The sequence below is a fragment of the Scleropages formosus genome, chromosome 3, assembly GCF_900964775.1.
Source record: "Scleropages formosus chromosome 3, fSclFor1.1, whole genome shotgun sequence".
NCBI lineage: Eukaryota > Metazoa > Chordata > Actinopteri > Osteoglossiformes > Osteoglossidae > Scleropages > Scleropages formosus.
Window position 1 is genome coordinate 1,028,354 of NC_041808.1, and position 11,264 is coordinate 1,039,617.

Consider the following 11,264-nt stretch of genomic DNA (forward strand, 5'->3'; position numbering starts at 1 on the left):
GGTCTGGGCGCTCATTCAGTGTTTGCCCCCCTGCTATTCGGTCAGCACAGTGTGACAGCGCCACAATGGAGTAAACCCCCACAAATCTGTTTACAGGAGGGCTTCTGTCCGCACAATAACATTACTGGAAGCTGCAGACAGCTGCCCCAGCCGGTCAACCCCACCGCACCCCACCCGACGCCACCCCCCCGGCTGCCCCCGTCTCGCCAGCAAACATTGAAAAAAGGTCTCGTTTCACAAGCGGCGCGCACATCACATGAAAAGCAAGTGATACTTTGCTCATTTATGTATTTATTTACTGCTGAGCCCTGAATGTCAACTAATATTCTATGATATGAATAGCAGTCATTTTTCCGGTATTAAAGGAAAAAATAAATAGGAGATTATGGTGGTCTAGGAGCTCAGAAAAAGTGTACAACATGATGACGACACCAGTGATGCTCTTCATGGCATTTTTTAGAAGTTCTATATACTGGTCACCTAAAGTTTCGCAGCGGAATTCGTTGATTTAGCATAAAGCGATTCTTCACCCAGACCTGCTGCTGGAGTGTGGACTTTGAAATGTCAATAGTGTCAGGCAATAGTGTCATAGCTGTGTATGAAGTCTGTTGCGCTGATGTCATGCTACTGATGTCACCACCTTCGGGACAATAATAGCGCAAAGGCTTCAGCAGAAGGAGCAGCGAAAGGCTCACATGTGAAAATGAAGGTAGCGCAAATGCTGACTGTTGGCTGATGACTGTTGACTGATGAATGATGATTGTTGACCGTTGACGGATGACTGTTGGCTGATGATTATTGACTGAAAAATTATGACCGTTGGCTGATGAATGATGATTGTTGACTGTTGACCAGTGCCTGTTGATGCCATCAAAACCCCAAGTGTCCAGCTGATTAATTTCAGCAAGTGCAGCGATATAAATGAAGCAGGATTAATCTGGTCCCAACATTTACAACTTCAGAAGAAAGAATCACTCAGCCCAACATCTGTATTATCTCTTATTGTCTAATAGCTGCACTATAATATTTCCTGCGCACTCTTCTCAAGTACCGTTTCACACCGGATACGACAGCAGTGTTGCAGTATATCCTTCGCTAATTCTTCTCCAGGGATAAATTTTTCCTGTTACACAACATCTCAAGGTCGTGCATTATTCACAGTCAATTGTAAAGAAACACTTTTATTACTGGTAAATAATAAAGCTGACAGTAATGTACCTATGTTACATGGAGCAGGGTATTCTGACTGCACCAGAGTTAAGTACTACAGTAGGTATACCAAGGATTCCTTTATTAGCTCGAAATCAATATTGAAATAGAACAGAAAGAATGTAGAGGCTGTACAATGTGCTTCTGTAAAACATCTTTACCAAATTTATTAACAAGTCCTTAATTGTTTTTCTTTCCACTAAGTTCATAAACTCCAATCGCTTGGCGCAAACGTGCCGCATGACGTCACCAGTGCGACCGTCGACACCGGAAGCAGTACCTTTAACTTCCGTTGGGCGCGACGCGATGGACGAGCAAACTGAAGAAGATGACTGGTTTATTGAGTCACTACACATGTTAGTGTTTATTTATTATTTATTTACAGCTCAGACACTAGGAAATAAGTAACGCGCTCAATACATGTAATCTGGAATAAATAGCCGTGCATCATTGATTGATTAAATACATGTACTCGCTAGTAGTAGTTTCAAAAAAACACGTCGGACTCGTGCAGCACTGCCGACGTGGGGTAAACTTTACACTGACTCCGTTCAACACCGAGCACAGAGTAAAGTGAGAACATCCCTTTAAAACATTTTTGCACAGCTTGTAGGTTCTCCATGATCCAAATATGTATTTTCACCCTTATTTTTATGTTCACATCAATCTCGGTTAAACTCGTAACGTAAGCAGCTTCAGGCCTGGAATGGAAATAAGATTTCTCAGTCTGTGTGTGTGTGTGTGTGTGTGAGAGAGAGAGAGAGAGAGAGAGAGAGACACACACACACGGTCTCAGTGATGCACAGCTCTACCTTCTTGCAGGTACACTGATCTCCATGTGTTTGAACTCCAGGACCCCACCAGGGTTATCGGGTGGACCTCGGATAAAAGTGAGCTTCCCACTTGTGCTGCATAATGACATTTTTTTATTAAAACCCACTGCATACATGGGTCACTTTGCCTTACATGTGTGTTTACACGTTGGACATTTCTAGGTGTGTGTGTGGCAGGTTACAAAGCTGCCAAGGTGCATGAAATCCTAGAGCTCCTTTTACCACAGAAACTATCTGCTAAAGACAACCAGGTAATTCAGTGTCCTCAGATATTTTAAATTTCATCAACGCAGTGGATGGAAATACTTATTCACTGTTTAAACAGAAAACTGGGAAGTTTCTACGTTTTAAAAGCAGTCCGCTGTTCTCTTTCCGTTTGTGTGCAGGGCCTCTGTCCTGAACGAGATTTCAAAGTTCTTCATGGTGGTTTCTCAGAGGACTCTGTTAACTGCCTGACGCATATTTCAGGGACAAGGTACGTTTTGTTATAAGAAATGAGAAGAATCACTTCAGTTGCGGAAGCTGTATTGTTTCATTTCCCGATTAACAATGAAGGCGATGATGTCTTGACACTTACTAGTTTCTGCAGTGTTAGACTGTGTGTAAAGAAATTAGAAGAATTGTCTTTAAGAAAATTTACAGTGGTATAAATAGAACAAGTTATAGTATATGGTTCACAATTACAATGAAGCTTGTAAAAAATAAATGTATAGGCATAGCTGAAGCGCAGTGGTGACAGTTAATGTGAAACGAGTCAAAAAGAAAATCTGGGCTCTTGACGGAGTGGAAGACAGATATGAGTCTTAACCGATTTATGCTTCTTTTCACCCAAAAAAAAGAAGGAAAGTGTAGGCAGGTTCCATATTTTACTGGAGGCAGCTGAGTACACAAGGGAAACTAGTTAGGATGGAGACTATGATGCCAGGTACAGATCCTCAGTGTTTAACTGGGAAGTACCGGGCAGAAGGAGGATGAAGCGCCTTAGCAGCAGTGTTGAAAGCGACAGTCTTGACTTGTTCCTTTCGCTTTCTGTCATGCTGGTGTTCGTTACAGAGCCACAGGTGAAGTGCTGCGTTTTGCAGTGATTTACAGTAATCTGAGGAACTATGTCATAGTGGTTGTTATTTCACCAGTGCAACACATTCACTTTGCAAGACAAGAAAGCCGAAGGTCACGTTTACAAAAAGCTGTTTTTTACCCACTCTGTGTATTACAAGTCCACACTAGACTTCCTGGGCTTTTGTACTGTGTTTTCTCCTGTTAGATGTGTGGTCACCAGCGGTGATCCTGGCTCCAGCCTTCACTTATGGCACATTGGAGGGGAAGATTGTGGTGAGATGTTATTTTTTCTACAGTTAATCTCAGGTGCTGCGTGCTGCATTTATTCCCTATTTTATTTTACATTCATATACTTGGTGTGTTCATGTACATTTGAAGCTCAGATTTTTTTGGAGTATCAGCACAGTTTAGTTGACGTATTGTTACAAATAACCTTGTTTTGATTGAATCTGAAGATGTGCTCAAGAAGATAGGAGACATACATCTTAAGACTGAGACAAAGTCAGTATGCAAGTTGGCATCTGGAGTTGCTGGAGCCCCATCTGTACTTCATGGCTCTCAAATCAGCGATATTGAGCTCACAGACCTGACTTCCAGAAAGTTGCTCTACACAGCTGGTAAGAAACAGAGAGCTCATGACTTGTTGAGCTCACAGGATGTATATCAAACACGATTGTTTGTGATATCTTGTTTGAACTGTGCTCAAGTCAGTGGAGCTTTTTGTCCTCTGTAGGGGAAGATGCTTCAGACAAAGTGAGTGGTCTGCAGTTTGTTGATGCCAGCGTGTTTGTGGTTTGCACGGACGGTGGCGACCTGTGCCTTGGTGATGTACGGGACCCTTCGGGCCTTAGGCGTGTCCCTCTTGGGGAACACGGCGGCTCCCACTGGTGCATGGACCTGAAGAAAGACGGTGTGTCCTGCTCCGTGGCACGGCTGTCCTCCTCCTCTCAGGTGGTTGTGTCAGATCTGAGGGATCTGAGAAGTGCTTTCAGTCAGGCCCAGCTGAACATTCAGCCAGAAAACACCAGCTGTGAATTCCTAAGTGTGACATGGGCCCCTGTGCTGGACAACTGCCTTGCAGTTTCTGGTGAGCAGTTCAGTCTTTCAGTATTTTATTGTGTTGGCTGGAATGTTGTGACTTCCAGTTACAAAAACACCACTTCTTGAAGTATTGATTTTTTTTTGCCTTCATTTAGCCCCAGTCACATGAATTAAAGGTTTGATACACTGCGTCCTCAGCTTACGAACACAACTGAACCAGAAATCTGTTTGTGAGTCAGTTTTTTTTTTTTTTTTTCTTCTACAAGTCCAAAGTTACTGTTACCACCAAGTCACAGTTAATCCTATCTTAATATAGTACACACATCCCTCAGTTTCTTCACAGGTTAGGTTCTGTAAAAACTGATTAAATAATGAATGGAAAAAGTTCTCGGAAAGAGCTTGCTCACTCCATTTTCATCAAATACTTGCCCAGTGCAGGGTTATGGTGGTTGAGAGCCTATCCCGAAAACATGGCACACAACACAGGGCACACCCTAGACAAGGTGCTGTCCATGTTAGGGTGAAGCATTCTTTAACATGAAAAGACCAGACACAAAGACCCACTGCTTCACAAATCTGTGACAGGTTCTGTGTGCACCATTTTCTCTTGTCAGCAAAATTTATGAATCAACTGAAGCAAATTCTATCTTTCCAGGTCTTGACGGACTTGTACACATCTATGACACCACAAGTTGGAGACCAGATTCATCAGAAGCTCCAGCACTGTTTGTACACAGAGGTCACGTCATGTCACCTGGATCTGAAGCGGACGCTGGTGCTTCGTTGGTCACCACTCACGTGTGGCATCCGTGGAGACCCAGGACTCTACTTTCAGCGGCGATGGATGGGTCTTTACACGTGTGGGACTGGGTGGAGAAACGAACGACGAGCTGAAGCATCGCTCTCTTATTCTAGTGGAGCACATAGCAGCAGGTCTTTAAACCTGAACTGAAGCCCACAGTGTGAACTCATGTTTTTCAATGTCATGGCATCTATCTCTGTTTAATACAAGTTTAACTTTGTTCACAATTTTTTTTTTTTTTTAATTTAAATCCACTGGAATAATGTAATGAAACAAAATGGAAAATGGTTGAAATCAAGTTGTTTTGTTTTTTAGTTTTACGAATGTTGTATAGCACTTGATTTCACATTGCAGACAGACAGGCACAGTGTGCAGTAGCCATTTCTGATCTCCGTGCATTATTCTTACTAGAACTATCAATGACTGTTTTGAAATATTAAAAAACTACTTGTTTGAAAAGGTTTGTCACTGACTTTTCGGACATTCCTGGAAATGACACCTTGTGCACATGCATGGAAGGCAGTTTATTTAAATGAAAAAGTCACTGAATCTCAGCTTTCTTCCCAGTCGTCTCCAAGACATCACTGAGGGAGAAACACATGGAGGCGATCTGCTCGACTTCGCTCTTCTCACCGCACTCCATCAAGCAGACGAACAGCTCCTTGTCCTCGCAGTACACCAGGTCCGAGTAGCCGCTGGGGCCGCGGTTGATGATCCAAGGCTCCTCCCAGTTGGACCCTTGCAGTGGCCTCTTGTTCAGGTACACGCCCAGGTTCCTCCGCCTCCTCCGGTCAGTGGGGTGAGAGAACAGCAGCCATGTGAGTGAGTCCGTGGGCTTTGTGCTCTCCTTACTGTGCTTCTCCAGGTAGGGCTTGGGTGCTGGAAATCCTATGACGCTGCCTTGACAGCCGTGGTGCTGCTCCACCAGCTTCGGGGCCAAGCCAGATTTTCCAAAACCCGTGCTGTTGGTCTCAGCCAGAGCCTCCACCCTGCGAAAGCCTCTGTTTCGGGCATTGCAGTACATGTGTCCTTTGCCCTCGTGGTCCACCACCTCAGCCATCTCACACTCGCATGACTTTCTGTGAACAGTGTGTCCAACGAGCCACGTTTTACCACGGTCGGTGCTGTAGTAGTAGAAGGCGTGAGGCTGCACGGTCCATGGGCACGGAACACGTAAGCACCAGGAGTCGATGTGGTAGGCGTAGGCAGGAATGATCAGATTTCCGCTCGCCGTCTGGATGCCGTGTCCCGGTCCAACAGCGAACGTGGCCCAATACTTTTCCCGTTCTCCGATCACACGCTCCGTCAAGTCTGCGACAGCGCTCCAGTTCTGGCCCTGGTTGGTGCTCATCACGTAGCAGAGCCTTGCTGCGTTTTTCCTCGTCCGGATTTGGTGGCTCTCGGACATTTTGGTTGGAACACAGATGAAGAAAAGGAAGAGAGTTCCGGAGTCCCTCTCGTACACCGGGCAGGGGTTCATGGCACGGTGACCTGGCAGGGTGGCATCCTGCAGCTCCTGCATTGGCAACCACTGTGGGGGGGTGGGGGGCTCTCATAATTAGGGTTTAGCTTTTTCTTGATGAGTTTATGAACTTCACATTTCACACTTAACCGATCCTGACAACAGGCCAAATATCCTAAGCTGATGACAAAATTAGTAGTACAGGCATTCTTGACAATTTGGCCAAAAACATGTCCTGCCAATCAAGTATCGTAATGGGGGGTTAGGTATAAGCTTTTAAATTATTTTTTAGAACATGCTGTATGCATGCATGGTAATTTTTTTAAGTTTGATTTAATAATCAACAGCAGAAATGGCCCTGTTCAGGACAACTAAACATGACTTTTTCCCCATTTTTTTTAATACTCTTGAAACAATTAAATGTATATATTTAGTTAGTAATTCTATATATGTGATAGAAAAATTTTTTTACTAGATGTTAACAAAGATATGTTCTAAATTCAGTCAATGCTGTCAAACTTTTGCAAGTTATAAAGTGAGGAAGGAACATCTCGGCAGCTGTTATCAAAAGGGTCCCGTTTCCACTTCCTGCTTTCGTCGTGTGTGACGTGTTCACGGTCTGCTTGTTTGTTTTTTTCCGAATGGCTGTATTGACCATAAGATAATTATTACAAACGCTACTTCATTAGTTCAGACACATTTTCATAAATAGGCTACAACTAAATGACTGCTCTGATAAATACATGTTACGAAAACAAATATCCGTGGCTTTGTCAACACCACACACCATATTTTACCTTTAACTTAAGTATAATTTAAGGAAAATAATCTGTGCTGTAAAATAATTGCCACTGAATGATCTTCCTTTTTTCCCCAAAAAATCGAAATTATTCCATAAGTTCATTTTGGTTTACATTTGGTGAACAGCAAAAAATGCAACAGAGAATTTATTTAATCTCCAAACTACGATTCTACTGAGCACCGGTTGTTGAGTGATTGTTGTCCCATAAACATGTACACTGTTGCTCATCCTCAATTGTTATTGATCACGCCACTCGAGAAGAGCAGCCAGCAGCCAGCAGCCAGGAGCTGGAAACGGCGCGGAAACGAGTTGAATGGATGCGGCGTCGCTGCGCTGTCCGGCTGCTCTTTACTGCCCCCTAACGGCCGGACGCAGAAACGCAGGTTCTGTTCGCTGCGCTACACAAGACACGTTTTAAAAAGGTGTTGTTTTTTTTTTTTAAATGAACATTTTCCAGTTATGTACTGAGTGTCTAGTTAACAATAACAGCTCGCTTTGGACAAAAGTGTCTGTGTACCGTCTGAATAAATACAAACGCATCGAGGTGCGTGCTGCAGCAGCGCGCGCTTCTTCATTAATAAACCCGGAAATTAAAACCGGTCGCGCCCCCCACCTGTACGGAGTCGTGGGACACTTGTCCCCGTCTCATCACCAGCCACAGGGCGTCCGTGTCCCTCGCGGTGGCCCTCTTCTCGGCGAAGGCCAGCAGGTCGCCCCCTTCCGGCAGGCGGAGGAGTGACGGGATGCGGTAGGTGACGCCGCCCTCGCGCTCCTGCTGGAAGACGGTCGTACGCGCGCGCTCCGCCGCCGTGCGGTATCCGCCGGACGCGGTGTTTCCCATCGCTCTGCGCTGCGGTGCACGAGCACACGACAGACAGACAGACAGACAGACAGACAAAGAGCACGTGTCAAACAGCGCGCACGAGCCCGGCCGGACTGTCGCGTGAGGCACCGCGCGCACGTTGCTGTATTTTTCTGCACGCGTGTGTGTGCGGCCGCTGCGCTTTCCGAACTCATGACCTAAATATAGCCTATGTGCTTCCGCAGGGCATTGTGGGTAAAGACGGTCCTTGCGCGGAGGGGGGGGCCAAAGTGAAAACGCCGAGCAAAGTGGCGCGCGTCACTCTCTCGCTCACACACACGCGCGGAGACAGAGAGAGCACGCGCGCATATTTCCCCTCCCCTCCAGCCCACTGCGGATTATTTATATGATTGGTATTATTATTGATATTGATACGGGAACAAGTCCATCAATTAGTGAACGAATCATCAATCGCTGTTTATAGTTAACGATTTAACTCCGTTCAGTGCTGAATTCTTAGAGAAGCGCTACACTGACTCTACTCATATAGAACTGATGAATATTATAAGGACAGTGACTTGGCTGAGCGTGATGAGCAAAATGTGGGACTTCATTTATACATCAAACTAAATACTTTTTTGAATACTTACATATATATGTTAAAGTCTGTCCATTTCTAGTTTTAAACGTCTCTTGGTTACGAGTGAATCTCCTCAATCAATGTCACTGAGGACACCTGCATTTTATAACCAAGGTCCTGTACACAGATTTTTAGGAAACAAGTTATTTTGAGCAGAACTTTGCAGGTATTTCATGAACGTATCACTTGTGTTGTTACTACTACTGACTGGCGCAAGGGTTAGGGTCGTAGAAGCGCTTTGTGCTGCCTCTGCTGGATGCTGAAAGTGCTTCTAGCTGAAGATTCGACATGAGGATCCTAGTAGAAATATGTGGACTTACTGCACATTTTTAAAAGAACTTCTGATGCCTAATGTTAACATTTGATACCTGTCTGGAAAATTCACTAAATAAATGTATCCAGGGGGGCCTGGTGGCGCAGTGGGTTGGATCGGGTCCGCTCTCCGGTGGGTCTGGGGCTCGAGTCCCGCTTGGGGTGCCTTGCGACAGCCTGGCATCCTGCCCTGGGTGTGTCCCCTCCCCCTCCGGCCTTACGCCCTGCGTTGCCGGGCTAGGCTCTGGCTCCCCGCGGCCCCAAATAGGACAAGCGGTTCAGACGATGTAAATGTATCCACCTCGTTTGTGCCTATATTGACATAAAGCCAGACTGCATCCTTGTGTTTAACGATGTACAGGTGGTCCCCGATTTACGAAGGTTCGACTTTACTTTCCTGAGCTGGCGAGAGACATTCAGTAGAAACCGTACTTCGAGTTTTCAATTTTGACTTTTTTCCGAGACAAGTGCTATGCGGAGCGATACCGGGCGGCAGCAGCGATCCGAACCTCCCAGTCTGCCACGCAGAGGTGTGCATTAGTGTATTAAATGTATTTTTGACTTGCGGTGGGTTTCGCAGAACGTAACCCCATCGTAAGTCGGGGACCACCTGTATTTGAACCGGTATATTTGGGTAGGTTCTGTAAAAGTCTCGGATATAGCTATAATGAAGGAAAAAACATTTTAATATTATTTAAATTTTAAAATGATTGAATAAAAGTACATTGTCTCCAGAAATTCCCCATTCATTTTGATTAACTGACTTACTTCTTAAACATGTATCTTGTTTCTCATGAGGAACGCCCGACACAAGCTGTACACATTGTTGAAGTGCTATGGAACTAATCCGTTCTCACACTCCTACTGTCTGAGAGCCTTTTACTGCCAACTAATGGTTGAGATTGAAAACCCAGGGCATGTTCCTTCAGCAACAAGCAGACATTTTTGACAATAGATGAGAAAATACCATTAAAAATTAATGAACACACTGAAAAATGTTTGAAAATTTGTAACTGAGCCTGTATAACGCAAGGACCCAATGCTTCACAAATCTGTGACGGGTTCTGTGTGGACCGTTCATACCTTGTCAACAACAGTTATGAATCAACTGAAGCAAATTCTGTCTTTCCAGCTCTTGATGGACTTGTACACATCTATGACACCACGAGTTGGAGACCAGATTCATCAGAAGCTCCAGCGCTGTTCGTACACAGAGGTCACGTCATGTCACCTGGATCTGAAGCGGACGCTGGTGCTTCGTTGGTCACCACTCACGCGTGGCATCCGTGGAGACCCAGGACTCTACTTTCAGCGGCGATGGACGGGTCTTTACACGTGTGGGACTGGGTAGAGAAACGAATGACAAGCTGAAACATCGCTCTCTTATTCTAGTGGAGCACATAGCAGCAGGTCTTTAAACCTGAACTGAAGCCCACAGTGTGAACTCATGTGTGGATGTTTTTCACAGTGACATAACGGTTGTTGGAACTGACACTTTCAGGCAATTCGTGGTTTTTCTGAGTCACAATGAAGAAGCACAGTCATGCTTAAACACAGTTTATTTCAGTTCTGACCAAGTGTTACCCATCACAGACACACACACCTGCACGTCTTCACCGTGTTTTTATACAAACCAAAACTCGCTACTTGTACTCAAAATAAAGACCATCCAAGGTCTCCTGGATCTGATCCCAGTAAGGGAAATTTTCCAGTAACAGGTGTTTTCTCTCTAGAACGTTCTGCAGCAGGTAATATCACAGATATATATGCACCAGAATAAAGTGAATGCATACAAGTAAAATATAATGGGGTAAAATGGTAAGGCATAAATGAAAACCATATGCTGAAGAATATAATAAAGGATAACAAAGTAAATCATAATAAAGAGTAAATACTTAGAAAATTGTAAAAAAGTGAGCACACTCCAGCAGTTCCCCTTTGATTTGTTTAAGCAAGTAGAAATAAGCGTAGTTATAGCCGTAAAGGAACAATAAAACACACTTATGAATGACCTGTATCATCCATAGGCTTTTTCTTCTTGCTGTTACAGCAAACGCAGAAAGGCACAAAAGAAAATGTAAAATGAAAATATTTATGTGATTTTGTCATTCAAAAAAATAATAAGGGAGGAGAAAATGATTTCATAACATGTTGTTGGGTGTTTACATGCGGTTACTCGGCTCTGCTAATAACAGTCTTTACACAAGGGAGTGAGATTCAGATCACAATCAGACAAATAAGAGCAAACAAGAGAACCCGTAAGACTCAATAACTCCATCCTCCTGAAGTAGATTATAACGTT

The 11,264-nt window shown here is 44.4% G+C and overlaps 2 protein-coding genes across 3 annotated transcripts; one reads left to right on the forward strand and one right to left on the reverse strand.

The window, feature by feature from the left end:
• Positions 1-1,494: 1,494 nt before the first annotated feature.
• Positions 1,495-10,722, forward strand: wdr73 (WD repeat domain 73). 2 transcript variants are annotated; one of them, XM_029250508.1, is made up of 8 exons: positions 1,495-1,565; positions 2,032-2,099; positions 2,205-2,293; positions 2,429-2,517; positions 3,307-3,374; positions 3,557-3,718; positions 3,835-4,188; positions 10,095-10,722. In XM_029250508.1, exons 1-8 carry the CDS (start codon positions 1,516-1,518, stop codon positions 10,331-10,333), a joined length of 1,119 nt encoding a protein of 372 aa, XP_029106341.1. In that variant the 5' UTR covers positions 1,495-1,515; the 3' UTR covers positions 10,334-10,722. The 2 variants fall into 2 exon arrangements, with proteins under 2 accessions (XP_029106341.1, XP_018591884.2); XM_018736368.2 differs by lacking the exon at positions 10,095-10,722 and adding an exon at positions 4,798-5,186.
• Positions 5,255-8,807, reverse strand: LOC114910240 (sialidase-3-like). The gene is made up of 2 exons (XM_029250506.1): positions 7,822-8,807; positions 5,255-6,475 (listed from the first exon to the last, which is right to left on the reverse strand). The coding sequence occupies exons 1-2, from the start codon at positions 8,047-8,049 to the stop codon at positions 5,486-5,488; spliced, it is 1,218 nt and encodes a 405-aa protein (XP_029106339.1). The 5' UTR covers positions 8,050-8,807; the 3' UTR covers positions 5,255-5,485.
• Positions 10,723-11,264: the final 542 nt, after the last annotated feature.